General features: G+C 48.1%; 1 protein-coding gene and 1 pseudogene across 9 annotated transcripts in view; both read left to right on the top strand.

Annotated features, from left to right (window-relative positions):
* Positions 1–15,630, top strand: part of Dop1b (DOP1 leucine zipper like protein B) — a 105,036-nt gene that overhangs the window by 49,290 nt on the left and 40,116 nt on the right. For all 9 annotated transcript variants that reach the window (XR_011708292.1, XR_011708293.1, XM_071615059.1 and 6 more), the window contains 6 exons: positions 2,027–2,702; positions 3,709–3,980; positions 7,654–7,806; positions 8,431–8,531; positions 9,186–9,376; positions 13,891–15,514. Coding sequence is in view for 7 of the 9 variants with exons in the window: in XM_071615059.1 (XP_071471160.1) it covers positions 2,027–2,702; positions 3,709–3,980; positions 7,654–7,806; positions 8,431–8,531; positions 9,186–9,376; positions 13,891–15,514 (3,017 nt within the window). In the remaining 2 variants the exon portion in view is untranslated. The remainder of the gene's footprint in view (positions 1–2,026; positions 2,703–3,708; positions 3,981–7,653; positions 7,807–8,430; positions 8,532–9,185; positions 9,377–13,890; positions 15,515–15,630) is intronic.
* On the top strand, positions 10,657–12,054 carry LOC139706743 (BRCA2 and CDKN1A-interacting protein pseudogene; annotated as a pseudogene).

Below are 15,630 nucleotides of genomic sequence, written 5' to 3'. Positions count from 1 at the left end.
CTCCATTCTCACTTGATCATCTGCAAAGACCCTGTTTTCAAATAAGGTCACATTCCAGGGCACTCGGGGCTAGGATTGAGGTTCACGGTCCAACCCACGGCACACACTTGTGACTTTCTTTGGTTTTCACTTAGACAATATTTGGGGGACATGAGTACTTAAAAAAACTGTCTTCCTCCTGATAGATCATTTGGGTTCATTCTAGTTTTTCTCTGTTCAAAGCAATTTCACAGGCAGCCTCCTTCCACAACTGTGCTCAGGCGCCAGTGTCTCTGAAGGATGAATTTTTGACAACAGGTTGTGATTGAAAAGCACGTACAGCCTCTTAATCTGTGAGAGATGTTGACATGTCTTCCAAAAAGACAAACAGTGATAATCTCAAATGTTTGATACCCATGTTCTTTGAATTATTTTTATTTCCTTCTTTATTTGGAGATTTGAAACCAGTTCAGAGCAACGGCAGATGGGTGCAAACAGACTAAAAATTGAGGTGTTCAGAGAAAGTGTCGCAGGTATTGATTATGGTTTGGTGGCAAATGAGACATTCAGTCTCAGATTATAGATTAATTACAGACTTAGAATTTAGTGTTCTTTTTTCCTCTGGCTGTTCTAGCTGTTAGAAAAAACGTCCTGAAATAAGATCCAAGGTACAAAGCTTAAGTGTCTGTCTGCTTGACAAAACCACTGAGCGAACCAGCTTGGAGAAGGAGACTCATGGGGCTCACAGTCCTCGGTCTTCAGCCCACAGTCACTTAGCTGCATTGTGTCTGAGCCTGTGGTGAGACAGAGCATCCTGGTGGGAGCAAGGGCAAGAGCTGCTCACCCCATGGAAACCAGGAAGCAGAGAAGGAGAGACGGACAGGCAGACTGGAGACAGGCTAGACCCTTGCAGTGGCCCGCCCCAGTGACCTGCTTTTTCCCATCTCCTGAAGATTCTACTGCCGCCTGGGGATCAGGCCTTCGTTGTTCAACACAGGAGCCTTTGGGAGGACATTCCAGATCCAAACTAGAACATTAATCATTTCTCGTTTACAGATATGAATAACAACACACTTCTAAAACCACATTCCCCGTCTCATTCTTCCTGAAAGCACAGTGGGGTAAATGCTAAGGAATTTCACGTTGACTATAATGTCTAAATAATAGTATAGGAAAAGAGAAAAGTGTTTAATGTTTGAAGTGTCGTCACTGTATGTGTGTGTTCATGTGTGACATGGACAGGTTGAGTATCCTTATCCAAAATGCTTGGAACCAGATGTGTTTTAGATTTTGTAATATTTGCATATACACAATGAGATATCATGGGGATGGGACCCAAGTCAGAACATAGAATTCTTTTATGTTGTATATACACCTCAGACAGTATTTTTAGTGCCCCTTCATTTTGACTGTGACCCGTCATGTGAGATCAGATTTGAAGTTTTGCATTTCCAGCTTTGTGTCAGTGCTTATAGAGTTTGGATTTTGGAGCATTTCAGATTAGTGATTGTCAACCTGCGTGTGTGTTTTGGAGGAGCTGCTCTGTGCCAGCTTCCTCTTTGCTTTATTTCTTTGTGCCTTTATTTTGCCATCAACTCATTTTCCTGTTCGTATTTTTAAATTTGTCAAAATAATTTTTTTTTTTTTTTTTTTGGTGGTGCTGGGGATTGAACCCAGGGCCTTGTGCATGCAAGGCAGACACTTTACCAACTGAGCTATATCCCCAGCCCAGTTAGAAACAATTTTTAAACAACTGTTTTGAACACTGAAGAGTCTCAATAAATAAGACAAAGTAGACTCCAAGGCTGACCTGCCTGCTGAGCGTGCTGGTTCCTCCCCTGGGGCTGTCATCTCCTCCCCTGCCCTCACCTGCCCTCTTATGACACACTTTTACAGGGGACTCTCTTGTTGCAGGGAGTTATGTTTTGGAAAAAGAGGTTTGAAACACATTCACCGTTTGTCTGATTCGTCTGACACTTGATTCACTGACCACCACAGGTGGTCTTAAGTGATGCTCACAATACAACGTGTTTTTCATCTTTTGCAGAGTCCAGTAAAAGGCGAAATCACTGTGGAAACAAAGGCAGTGGTTCCGGTGGATGAAGATGCTTCCTTTCCCCCACTGAAATCTGAGGACAGCGGAATCGGGCTCAGTGCCTCATCCCCAGAGCTTTCTGAGCACCTGAGGGTCCCTCGAGTTTCTCCTGAAAGAGATGACATTTGGAAGAAGGGTGGGAGCATGCAGAGGACGTTCCTTTGCATCCAGGAGCTGATTGCCAACTTTGCCAGCAGGAACATCTTTACAGTACCACTGACCACATCTGGGGAAGAAAGCAAGTCTGAAGAGCCTGCAGGGCAGAGGGCAAAGGGCAGGCCCCAGAGCACGGTGGGTGACGACGCGGGCAGGAAGAACTCATGGGAGGCCAAGCCCCTCACTGTGCCCCAGTTTAAGCAGATGCTTTCAGACCTATTCACCGTACGTGGGTCTCCATTCAAGACAAAAAGTTCAGAATCGCCGTCATCCTTGCCCAGTAGCCCTGGCAGAAAAACAGGAGGAGAATGGGATGTTGACCAGGTGGTCATCCACCTGGAGGGCTCCAAGGAGGACTGCAGGGAGGCCTTTGCCGCCGCCTGCCACCTGCTGCTGGACTGCGCCACCTTCCCTGTCTACCTGTCTGAGGAGGAGACGGAGCAGCTCTGTGAAACTCTCTTCCAGCTTCCAGGTGAGAGGGAGGCAGGGAGCCTGATGTTGAGAGGACGCTGTAACTGAGGTGGCTGATGCTTACAGACCAGCTAAAAGTGTGTCAGCCAAGAAGGGACTGTGCTGGGGCATCCCAACCCGAGATCCAAATTTTTTTGAGACTGACACATGATTTTGAAGCATTTTGGATTAGTGATGCTCGATCAGTTAAGGCTATGCAAATATTCCAGAAATCCTAAAAATCTAAAACCTGAAGCACTTCTGGTCCCAGACCTTTTGGATAAGTGATGCTTAGCCTATATCGGCCACACTTGTTTCCCTCCTTATTTCGTAATCAGGTGTATATAGTTTTATGTTTGTCTGATGCTGGGGATTGAAGTTGTATACATTTTTAGTTTGTGTGTCATTATATAGCAAGTTGATAAGGGCTGGGTCTATGTTTTTAAAATTTGAGTGTCTGGAATAGCCCATCAAAAGATCCATCACATTAACCGTGCCCAGTCATAGTAAGCAGATCGTACCATGATACCCGTTGTTAGAGATTTATGTATGGCTTGCATGGGCACTATAACAAAGGGCCACAGCTGTGTGACATCAATAATAGAAACTTGCTGTTTCATAGTCCCCAAGAGGCCAGAGGTCCAAAGTCAAGATGTTCCCTGGGCCATGCTCCCTGAGATTCTGGGTTGAACCTGCCTTGCATCTTCCCAGAGCAACCTTGGCCCTCTGGGCTAGTGGCTGCCTCTCTCCAGTCTCTGCCGCTACCCTCACCTGGCGATCTCCTCGTGTCTCCTCACGTGGCCTCTTCCTCTATAAAGGACACCTTGATGACCTCGTCTTAACTTGGTTACATCTGTACAGGCCCTATTTCCAAGTAAGCGTAAGCGTCACACCCCCAGGTTGGCACACTGCTGTCCAGGTGACTCTCCGGTTACTGCCGGACCCAGGATGCCGTAAAATTTGTGGATTAGAAGCCAATCTCACCTGGATCTGCTTGTTTCTGTCCTCTCTGGCTGCCTTCCTTTCAGGAGCCAGCGATTCCAGCTTCCCATCTTGGCTGAAATCCCTCATGACCATCTGCTGCTGTGTGAGTGATTGCTACCTCCAGAACGTGGCCATCTCCACCCTGCTGGAAGTGATAAACCATTCCCAGTCCCTCGCGCTTGTCATTGAAGACAAGATGAAACGCTACAAAAGCTCTGGGCACAACCCATTCTTTGGCAAGCTACAGATGGTGACATTGCCTCCCATTGCCCCAGGGATATTGAAAATCATCGCAGAGAAAACAGACTTTTATCAGGTACTTCCCACTAGGAAGAGGGTGGTGAGGGGTGAGCGGGCGTCTCTCTGAATCATTCACCTAAGGTCCTCCCTAAGAACACAGTGACTGCCCAGGGTAAGGTGCGGCAACTCCAGGGGCACCCAGAGGTTTGCTGAGACCCGAGACTACCTTGTCTGTCTGTATCCCAAGCTCCTGGCATGGTTTCTGGCTCTGTATTGGGCAGGCTACAGTGAGAGCAGCTTGGCCTGCAGTGCCCAGGAGAAGCCTCTGTCAATGAATTGGGGCTGGATGGAGGCAGGGTGCTGGGACCCCTCCTCTGCCCCCACTTGGAGTAGCCCTCTGCTAAGCAAAGGAGTGGGAAGACGACATGGTGGCGACCTGCCTGTCCCTGGGAGATGCAGAAGCCCTCGTCAGGGAGCCAAAGCAAGAGGGCACCCCTTTGTCTTGGTCACACCCACCAGGAGTGGATAGTCAAGTTTCTATCAGGCTGAGCTGGGTAGGAGGTAGAGAAGGAACCCATCCGCTCAAGTGCCATAGGCTCTTGTTGCTTCTACCAAGATAAAGATTTTCTTGAATAACTGTTCCTCCATTTCTTGAATGCCCTTAGCATAATCCCATAATCCCAGTGTTGTTCTTCACTAGTTAGTGGTGGTGTCTTTAGGGAGACAATCCCTAGGGCTCTGTGAACTGCTTTTCTGGCTCATCTTTGGTTCAGAGGCAGGGCTGTGTCCACAGTGTCAGGCCTTTGGGGAGCCAGTGTGCACTTGTTCTTTGACTTGGACACCACATCCTCCTTTCCCTTTTACCAAAGTAGAGTCACAGTGTCTATCTTGAATCTATTGAACTTGGAGCGAGGACCAGCACTACTGTAAGCAGCTGTTACTGGGCAAGTGTTTCCTTGTTCCTGCCTGCCTGGATCAGAAAGTTCGATATAATTACCCTGCAAGCACAGGGAAGAAAAAAGGAGGATCATGAGTTCAAAGCCAGCCTCAGCAACTTAGTGAGAACCTGAATCTAATAAAATATAAAAAAAGGATGGGGATGTGGCTTGGTGGTTAAGTGCCCCTGGCTTCAATTCCTGGTACAAAAAAAAAAAAAAAAAAAAAAAGACCCTAGTCAATCCCCAGCACTGCAAAAAAAGAGAAGAAGAAAAAGAGATAAGACAGGCAGACAAAAAGAAGCTCCTCCCAGACTTCTAATCTTCCATATCTGCGAGTTGGGGCCTCTCCTCCCAACCCACTGCTGGTCTCTGGCTGCTAGGGCCTGGCCCCTCGCCCATGCCTATTTGCTCTTTCTTTGACTGCTCCTGTCCATGCTTCACCATCAGGGACTTCAAACTGGTGCCAGGCACTGTAGCCACACAGCACTAGGGCATGACCCAGGCACCCACAAGAATGGTGGGTCTGTTATGTCCTCAAGTGGGCATTGTGGGATGCTACTGTGTACGGCTGGGCATCCACACCAGTGCACCCCCACTGAGGAGAAGACACCACTCTGGAGGAAGAGGGCAGCTCCTTACCTGGGACAGCAGGGAGGACAGGGACAGTCTGCCCCACTGACTCTTGGCGGTTCAGCTCACCACCACCATCCAGGGCTCCTGGGGTGAAAGACCACACCTTTCCCAGCCCCTTTATGAGCACCTGCCCCACTCCCACTGGATCATCTCCTTGGAAGAAATGAGGATCCTGGGCCTGTGTTGCTTCTTCTTTATACTAATCAGTAAGAGAGACTCAAACAAGATCATTGTTACATTGTTTCCTACACTTTTCTATTTCAAGGTGATACTTCCCCTTTGCCAGGCATGGTAGAGCTTAGGAGGCTGAGGCAGGAGGATTGCAAGTTCAAGACTGGCCTCAGAAATTTAGCAAGACCCTGTCCCAAAATTTAATTAAATAAAAAAGGGGCTGAAGCTGTAGCTCAGGGGTAAAGCGCTTGCTTGGCATGCATGAGGCACTGAGTTTGATCCTTAGCACCACATAAAAATAAATAAAGATACTGTGTGTTCATCTACAACTAAAAAAGCATACATTAAAAAAATGTTTAAAAAAAGAAAAAGGAACAAAAAGGGCTGGGGATGTAGCTCAGTGGTAGAATACCCCTGAGCTTAATTCCCCAGTACTAGGGGAATTTTAAAAATTTCCCCTCGAAATTTTCAGGAACTAATATAGTGAGATTTCTATTTTATACATATTTGGGTTAGATTGTTACACAAAAGTTTAATTTCCTTGGAGTTTATTTTTAAACATGTATGCTAATTATTAAGTATTTGTTTTCATCTTTGTTCAAAAATAAATATTTTTAAATCTTCCAGAAGAAATCTTTTTTTTTTTTTTTTTTTTAAAGAAAGAGGGAGGGGGAGAGAGAAAGAGAATTTTTTAATATTTATTTTTTAGTTTTCGGCGGACACAACATCTTTGTTTGTATGTGGTGCTGAGGATCGAACCCGGGCCACACGCAAGCCAGGCAAGCGCGCCACCACCTGAGCCACATCCCCAGCCCCGAAGAAATCTTTTATATGTGCATTTGCCATAAGGGCTAGAAGGAGGGGTTGGGATTCCTTTGCTTAGTTAGAAAGTCTTCAAAGTTTAATTGTAATTTGATCATTGGAAATTACTTTCCCCTAGAGAAAAAAATAAGAAAGTAATGGTTAGGGGCTGGGGATGTGGCTCAAGTGGTAGCGCGCTCACCTGGCATGCGTGCGGCCCAGGTTCGATCCTCAGCACCACATACAAACAAAGATGTTGTGTCCGCCGAGAACTAAAAAATAAATATTAAAAAAAAATTAAAAAAAAAAAAAAAGAAAGTAATGGTTAGGGGCTCAAATTAGTCAGTAGTTAATTTATTGATTCGTGCTAGGAAGAGCTTTGTCAAATAGAAATAAATGAACCAAAAAAATGTTATGTGATCTAAAGTGTGCCTAGGCTAGAGCAGTCTGAAATCTAAACTGTTTTCATGACCTGAAAGAACTCCCTCCTGTGAGTGGGGACCCAGCCTCGCTGGGTCAGGCAACTCCACTTGTTGTCCTTAGGACTTGGGAAGGGCTGCAGCTGCTTGCAGACCCCTGTGTTTAAAAAGAGATCAGGACTAGGGAGATGAACAGATGGATTAGGGATGCGATTTGGGTACTGATGACACTGAAGCAGGCTCCTGGGCAGAGAAGGGATGGACATGTTCGTCAGTTAGCACTGGCAAGCTGTGACTCTTCACCAGTGCTGCATGGGACTGGTTGGAGCCTGCCCACAAGGGTGGTGTACTCTGTGTTCAGCTGCAGACTGGGCCATCCTAATATCCTCTTTGAAGCCACTGGGCTCCCTAGAGGGCATGTTTTTGGCTGGCCACGTGCTGACACAAGCTGAGTCTTGGTGTGTGTTTACTGAGAAGCTCCAATACTTCAGATCCGCCTCTGGTCAGTTCCCTTCCTGAACATGACATTTATGTCTAGATAAGAGCTTCAGTGCTTTTAGCCAGTCAGAAACCTCCAAATTTAACCAATAATGCTCCCTGTTGCTGCAGGACTCCTGGTGGGTGCTGGCTTTGTTTTGTGTTGGTAATGTGCATCTGGGTGTTAAGGATTCTAGAACACTTAGCAAACATAGGTGAAAACCAGCATGTCGGGCTGGGCATGGGCTGGTGGAAAGGGGCCGGTGTTGCCTGTGTTCACGCAGTCTCTGCCACCTTTTCTTTGTCCCAGAGGGTGGCTCGTGTGCTTTGGAATCAGCTCAACAAAGAGACCCGGGAGCATCACATCACCTGTGTGGAGCTATTCTACCGGCTGCACTGCCTGGCCCCAACAGCCAACATCTGCGAGGATATCATCTGCCACGCCCTCCTTGACCCCGATAAGGTGAGCCTTCAACCCAACCTGCCACCACCCCCCTGCTGGGCCGCCCTGCTCTACTTGCCCGAGGCAGACTCATATACCCCCAGCAAAGGCTTTCCAGCTCAAGAGCAGAGCTCGGGGCCTGGAGGATCTCTGGGATCTCGAGCCACCCGCTTTAGAGTTCTGACAATGTGATTTGTGTCCTCCTATGTGAAGGCCACTAGGAGATCTGCACCAGCTGCCTAGCAGGGCTTGAGGGCTTCTGGGCTGTTGGCAAAAAGAGGCAGCTGCGGAATGTGTTGTCCTTTCAGAACTTGTTAAGTGTTGATGTGCAGCCTTGTTCCTTAAGGCCCTGGGCCTGGCACTTCCCCAGGGCATGAGGAAGCAGCACTCTGCTTAGTCCTTGGACCACTGTTCTCGGAAGTGACCCGGACCCCGCTCAGGGAGAGTCTAGAATGTGCGCTCAGTACACAGCAGGAAAGGAGGGAGGAGGCCAGTTTCTCTTCTCCCACTGGCCAAGTCCCGCATGAAAACACAGTCCCTTGGAGGAAACAGGGCACTCACTTGTTATTGAGACGAGATTCACCGTGGCTGAGAACAGCATCCGTTTATACCACCAAGCTCCTCACCCTTTCTTTTCTGACCAAGGGAACAAGGTTGGAAGCTCTGTTCAGGTTTTCTGTGATCTGGCACCTGACGAGAGAGATCCAAGGCAGCCGAGTGACGTCCCACAACCGCTCCTTCGATAGGTGAGGTGGTGGGTGCCACGGAGACTAGGAGGCTCCTGGTCTGCATGCAGGCTGGGGATGGAGGGCGGGTGAAGCTGAAAACTGAACCCCTGCACGTGAGCCGGCCCTGCCATGGCGCCCATGGTCCTCTGAGGGAAATTAGCTGGAAATGTGAGCACAGTGAAGAATTTTCTTGATATGGGGAGGAATGGGGAAGCTCAGCGTGCTTCAGTCACCAGTGGAGCTTTTCCAACTGACCCCCATGGGAGGACTTTCTGAGGCGGTGCGGAGAGTCCAGACCTCGCCTGGGACGCTCTCCACACTGTGCATACAGTGGTGCTGCCGACTGCCTTCAGGTGTGAGTTTTATTGCAGGCACACTCTGCTACACTTTGCTTTCTTCAAGTGCCCCACTGTCTCTGAGGTGGTGGCTGTGAGGCTGGCACACAGCACTGGGGTGAGGCTTGGGCTTCAGAGCATTAGGAGCTCCCCCCATCATTCTAACAGGAAATGGAGGTTGCACCACCTTGTCCTCCTTTGCCTGGTCTGTGACCAGCTTGCTGAAGCTTCCTGGGGTGGGTGTCCCTGTTGCTGACAGTGAGTGCCCAGTGTGCACACCAGGACTGGCAGGCAGGGCAGCAGGATGTGGACTTGGTGGTGTCACCTCTGCCTGCAGGTCCTTGTTCGTCGTACTGGACAGCCTGGCCTGCACGGATGGTGCCATTAGTGCAGCGGCCCAGGGCTGGCTGGTGCGTGCACTGTCCCTGGGGGACGTGGCACGGATCCTTGAGCCTGTGCTCCTGCTGCTGCTCCAGCCCAAAACCCAGAGGACCTCCATCCACTGCCTCAAGCAGGAGAACTCAGCTGGTGAGTGGGCTGTGCAGGGTCCTGGGAACAGGAGGGAGGGGCTTGGCTGCCTGTTGTCACAGTTTAGGGACTTAGACCCACTTGACGGTTTTGCTAGATTCAGGTAGTGTGAAAATACCTTATAAACTTATGGGGACTTTGACAGTTTAAGACCATGGGACTAGAACTTAAAACTACTTACTAGTTAGTGGATGTTTTAGTTGGCTTTTTTATTGCTGTGACCAAAAGACTTGACAAGAACAATTCTAGAGGAGGAAAAGGTTACTTGGAGCTCACAGTTTCAAAAGTCTCAGTCCATAGATTGCTGGCTCCATTTCTCTGGGCCTCAGGTAAGGCAGGGCATCATGGTGGAAAGGCGTGCAGATGGAAAGCAGCTCAAGACATGGCAATTAGGAAGCAGAGAGAGAGTCAGAGCTCCCTGCACCACAGACAAAATATACACCCCAAAGGCATGCCCACCGCCGTGATCCATCTTCTCCAGCCACACACTATCTGCCTACAGTTACCACCCAGCTGATCCCTATCAGGTGCCTCCAGAGCTACACTTGCACTGTTTGGCCAACTCACGGCTGTGCATCCGGGCACCAGGTGAGGTGTACGCATACTAGGTAGCACTTCGGCCAGATCTGCCACCAGCTTCTGGGGGCAGGATAGTTCGGTGGCCTCCAGAAAGTGTCCAAGTATAACCTGGTCAGGTATACTGTATCCATGAAAGCGTCTTATTGTGAACCTTTAACTACAAGGTAAATGGGTTTTTTCCTGACTGTTCTCTTAAGGTGCTTGCAGCTGTTGAGTTCTGTTGATCAGATGTCAGAAAGGCAGACCTAATACACCTTGTTGTACCCAGGATTTCCGGAGGCATCTTAGAGGTGTCTTCTTTTTCTTCTTTGTTTTTGTAGTAGTGAGGATTGAACCCAGGGCTAGGTAAGCACGGTACTACTGAGCTACATCCCAAGCCCTTTTTTATTTTTACTTTTTATTTTGAGACAGGGTTTCAATGCGTTGCCAGGGCTGGCTTCAAACTTGAAATCGTCCTGCCTCAGACTGCCAAGTCACAGGGATCACAGGCGTGTGCCACTGAGCCTGGCTCAGAAACATTATTTTTTTCCCCAGAAACATTTTTAACACAAATTTAAAAGAATATAAGTAGGAATAAGGAAAGAAAAGGAAATCTTTAGAAACCTAGCCAGTTCGTTAAACTACAATGGTTGGTGCTTCATGCAGTGTAACTAATATTACCTGCTCATTTGTTGTGATTCAGACTTTGAAATGTTCTAAGGATGGCTTGGAGCCCTGAGTCAGTTTGTGGAGCTCACTGGTTGTGGGGTCCGTTGGTCCAGGGGTGCTTCTCAGGGAGGACAAGCCCCTCCCCTGAGTGAGCGACATGGAGGTGGCCTCCTGTCCCTGCACGGTCTTTGCCTGAACCTGTAAGCTCTGGTTTTCCTTTTGAAAGGAAAGCTGGATGCCTTCTCAAACAGGAGACATTTATGATCATTCCACAGTCTAAGAAAGGAAAACTGAAAGTATGAACTAAGCATCTTCTTAAAAGTTTGGCTACAATTCATGTCCACTCCATTTTTTAGTGTTTGTCTTTTTAAGAGAAAAGTTCTGGCTCGACACTTGTTTGGGTTTTGCAAGTCTCCCAGCACGGCCTCGTGCTTCCTTGCTCTGTCTTCTGCCAACCAGCTGCAGGGGCCTGAATGGTCTGCTGCCTCCTGATCCAACTGGACATCTTTGCTCTGTCTTTTCTTTCCCTGGAAGAAACAAGAAGTACAGATCGTCCCAGGCCAAACCGGACAAGGAGAAAGGGGAAGATGAAATCAAGGATGAGGACGAAGACGATGAGGTTGTTGTCAAGGAAGTGAATACAGAATTTGAAGCTTATTCCCTCACAGATAATGATTATGAGGGAATTCAGAAGTTACTGCAGCAGCTTTTCCTAAAGGCTCCTATGAACACTGCAGAGCTAACAGGTCTTTTCATTGAGCAAAGCCATATTGGGAGAGTGATTAGCAAACAAATATTTCAGAAAACAGCGATGATGATGTGGATAGTGGTGAAATTTTTGGTTTCATAGCCTTTTTAAATTTAACTGAAAGAAAGGGTACTCAGTGTACTGAACAAATTAAAGGGTTAGTTCTAAGCTTCTGTGAGAAGAACTGTGAAAAGAGCCTGGTTGATCAGCTGGACAAGCTTTTAAAGGATACCACCAAGCCTGCAGGCTTTCTCCTAAGCAGAAGATTCATTAATGTCCCTCCTCAGATGGCTCTGCTCATACACCGGCAGTTTCAGAAAGAACGAGCAGAGTCACACACAAAACTAAGAAGCCACGTGGGAAGTGCTCCTCATACTTCTGATTAGTAAGACATTTGTGGAAGCAGGAAAAAACAATTCCAAAGAGAGATGGAGCAACCAGAAGGACAAATTTAAATGTTTGCAAATGCAGAGGAATAGTTTTTCTATGGGAAGGCCGTCGTGAAGTTCAACTACTGAGCTCCAGAGGAGAGCGACGCGCACCTGGGAGGCAGGTGGTCTTCAATGATAAACCCATGGAGCCCTTGCCAACTGTGGTGTTAATTCCAGATAGCGAGACGAGTGCAGTCATGGGTAAACTGAAAGAAAGTCAGTCTGTCCAGCCAGCACATTTTTCATGGACACTGATGGGGTTATTTTTATAAAATTATCAGAAAACCCAGTGGAGATTTATTGAAAAACACATGATTTTATTCAGATTCAAGTCCTCTACAGAAAGCAGCGTTCTTTTCCACGTGCCTGTGATACAAAATATCTCTTTTTTTGGTCAATTATTAATGGTTGATTAAAAACTCCTACCAATGAGTTGGTTGTGGCTCAGTGGCAGAGCGCTTGCCTAGCATGTGTGAGGCACTGGGTTCAATCCTTAGCACCAAATAAATATAAACAAAGTAGAGATACTGTGTCCATCTACAACTTTAAAAAAAAAAAAAAAAAAGTTGAGTAGTAATTTGAAGAATTCAATAAAAATCCTAATTCTTTTATTTAAAAAGAAAGAAACCAGGAGTGCACTGCCCACCCCAATCTTACCTACATAATCCTGTAGAAATCTATTTTTAGAATATTACTATGTACTTCCACTGGCTCACGGATTTCTATCTCATCCTTCCTCCTTTCTTAGTCTTGCTTAGTGTTCAAGGCACAGATATGTTGAATTCTGTTTAATAAAAATGTTTGCAGGGCTGGGGTTGTGTGAGGCCCTGGGTTCAATCATCAGCACCACATATAAATAAATAAAAATAAAAGATCCATTTACAACTAAGGCTCTTGCACAGAGTATTCTGCATCTTGATTCTCCCTCTATGTGGCCTACACATTGCTCCTCTGAGCACATGTAAATGAATATTTTAGGGTTAGGGATGAAGCTCAGTGTTAGAGTGCTTGCCTACCATGTGCAAGGGCCTGCATCAATCCCTAGCCCTGAAAAATATTTTAATTAAAAGGGGGAATGTGTTGTTTTTCTTTTTTCTTTTAGTACTGGGGAGTGAATCCAAGGATGCTCAACCACTGAGCCACATCCCCATCCCTTTTTATCTTTTATTTATTTAAAAAAAAATTTTTTAGATGTTGACAGAACTTAATTTTATTCATTTAGCTATATGCGGTGCTGAGAATCAAACCCAGTGCCTCACACAGGCCAGGCAAGTGCTCTACCACTGAGCCACAACCATAGCTCCCCCTTTTATTTTTTGGGACAGGGTCTTGCTCAGTTGCTGAGAGCCTTGCTAGGTTGCTGAGGCTGGCCTCGAGCTACTGGAATTACAGGTGTGTGCCACTGTACCTGACTGGGAACAGTGGTCTGTTGCGTGCATGTACCCGATCTGTTCAGTGAGCCCTTCTCTGTGGGTCTTCAGCTTGCAGTCCAGCGTATCTTCACACAAGACATTTCGTGGAACACCCTTATCCTCATAGCTTTGCTAATATTTCTGTAGGATACATTTCTGGAAAGGGACTTCCTGGGACAAAATCATAGTATTTTTTTCAGATTGCCTTCCCCCAAAAGTTGTGATTACTGAAATTTATTATGGTGATGTAACTAAATTGTCCCATCTTTGAACTTAAAAACAAAAAAAAAACTGCCTGCTTTCCTTTGTCTGTGGGTTGTCCATAATGCAGTCTAGATTTTGGTGGTATATTTGATGGGGGGACTTTATTAATGTTGATCTTTCTGCTGGGTGTCGCACACCTATAATTCCAGTGGCTGGGAGGCTGAGGCAGGAGGGCCACGAGTTCAAGGCCAGCCTCAGCAACTTAATAAGGCCCTCAGCAACTTAGCAAGACCCTGTCTCTAAATAAAATATAAAAAAGGACTGGGGATGTGGCCCAGTAGTTAAGGGCCCCTGGCTGGGTTCAATCCTTGGTCAAAAAAAAAAAAAAAAAAAATTTTACCTTTCTGATTTTAAGACAAAAACTGCCCCAGGGCAAGTTTATCATTGCTGACTCTTATGTTCTAAAGTCATTTGTCACTTTGTGATTCCCAGAGGACTTGCATCGCTGGTTTATCAGAAAGAAACCCTCCTTCAAAGAGACAGGTGGGGCACCTGAGCTTCAGGAAGCCTCTGAAGAACAGCTCCCCCTGAGCCAGTTCACCACCGTTGATCGAGAAGCCATCTGGGCTGAAGTGGAGAAAGAACCAGAGAAGTGCCCTCCCAGAAGTGAGCTGAGTGATGAAGACCTGCCCTACTACGTGGACCTTCCCGACAGGATGGGCCCTGGTGCCCCAGATAGCAGTGAGCACACAGAATCGGCAGATACAAGCTCTGGCCACACGGACAGCGAGAACACATCCACCTTCTCATCCCCCTCCCACGACCCGCAGGAGCTGAGCCATGAGGAGAACTGCTGTGCCCCCATCCCCATGGGGGGCAGGGTGTACCCCAAGCGCTCAGCCTTGCTGGCAGCCTTCCAGCCAGAGAGCTTCAAGTCCAGTGCCAAATTGAGCCTGGTGCGGGCAGACTCGGACAAGACCCAGGCCTCAGAGTCCTTCTCCAGTGACGAGGAGGCCGACTTGGAGCTGCAGGCCCTCACCACATCTCGGCTGCTGAAGCAGCAGAGGGAGAGGCAGGAGACACTGCAGGCCTTGTTTAAGCACATCCTGCTCTACCTGCAGCCCTATGACTCCCGGCGGGTTCTGTACGCCTTCTCTGTGTTGGAGGCCGTGCTCAAAACCAATCCAAAGGAGTTTATCGAGGCTGTGTCCAAGACCAGCATGGACACCAGCTCCACAGCGCACCTCAACCTCATCTCCAACCTACTCGCACGCCACCAGGAGGCCCTCATTGGCCAGAGTTTCTACGGAAAGCTCCAGACCCAGGCCCCCAACGTGTGCCCCCACTCTCTGCTGATCGAGCTCCTCACCTACCTCTGCCTGAGCTTCCTGCGCTCCTACTACCCCTGCTACTTGAAGGTCTCCCACCGAGACGTCCTCGGCAACCGGGACGTGCAGGTCAAAAGCGTTGAGGTTCTGATTAGAATAATGACACAGCTGGTCTCAGTGGCCAAGTCCTCAGAAGGGAAGAACGTGGACTTCATCCACAGCCTCCTGCAGAGGTGCAAGGTCCAGGAGTTCGTCCTGCTCTCACTGTCAGCGTCCATGTACACCAGCCAGAAGCGCTATGGCCTGGCCACCGACCGGGGCAGGGCCCTGCTGGAGGACAGTGTCTTTGAGGAAAGTCTCATCAACCTGGGGCAGGACCAGATCTGGAGCGAACACCCGCTGCAGATCGAGCTGCTTAAGCTCCTGCAAGCACTCATCGTCCTGGAGCACCATCTGGGCCAGGGCCTGGAGGAGGCCGACAGCCAGCCGACCCTATCCAGGGAGTGGCAGAGGGCCCTGAACTTCCAGCAGGCCATCGGCGCCATGCAGTATGTGCAGCCGCACCCCCTCACCTCCCAGGGCCTGCTGGTCTCAGCCGTGGTGAGAGGCCTGCAGCCCGCCTATGGCTACGGCATGCACCCTGCCTGGGTGAGCCTGGTCACACATTCCTTGCCTTACTTTGGAAAGTCCCTGGGATGGACCGTGACACCCTTTGTTGTCCAGATTTGCAAAAATTTGGACGAGCTCGTCAAGCAATATGAAAGCGAGTCCGTGAAGCTCTCCATAAGGTACGTTTAACTCTGAGGCCTCTTACTGCTCTGATGACGGTTCTGTAATAGACAATTTGCTGTGGATGCCAGTTGGAGCATAAGACAGCCTAATCCAAACCCCTTTAGTGTTGTCA

This window comes from Marmota flaviventris, chromosome 8 (assembly GCF_047511675.1).
Source record: "Marmota flaviventris isolate mMarFla1 chromosome 8, mMarFla1.hap1, whole genome shotgun sequence".
Taxonomy (NCBI): domain Eukaryota; kingdom Metazoa; phylum Chordata; class Mammalia; order Rodentia; family Sciuridae; genus Marmota; species Marmota flaviventris.
The sequence above is the reverse complement of the archived record's forward strand: the minus strand, read 5'-3'. Positions and strand labels throughout refer to the sequence as shown.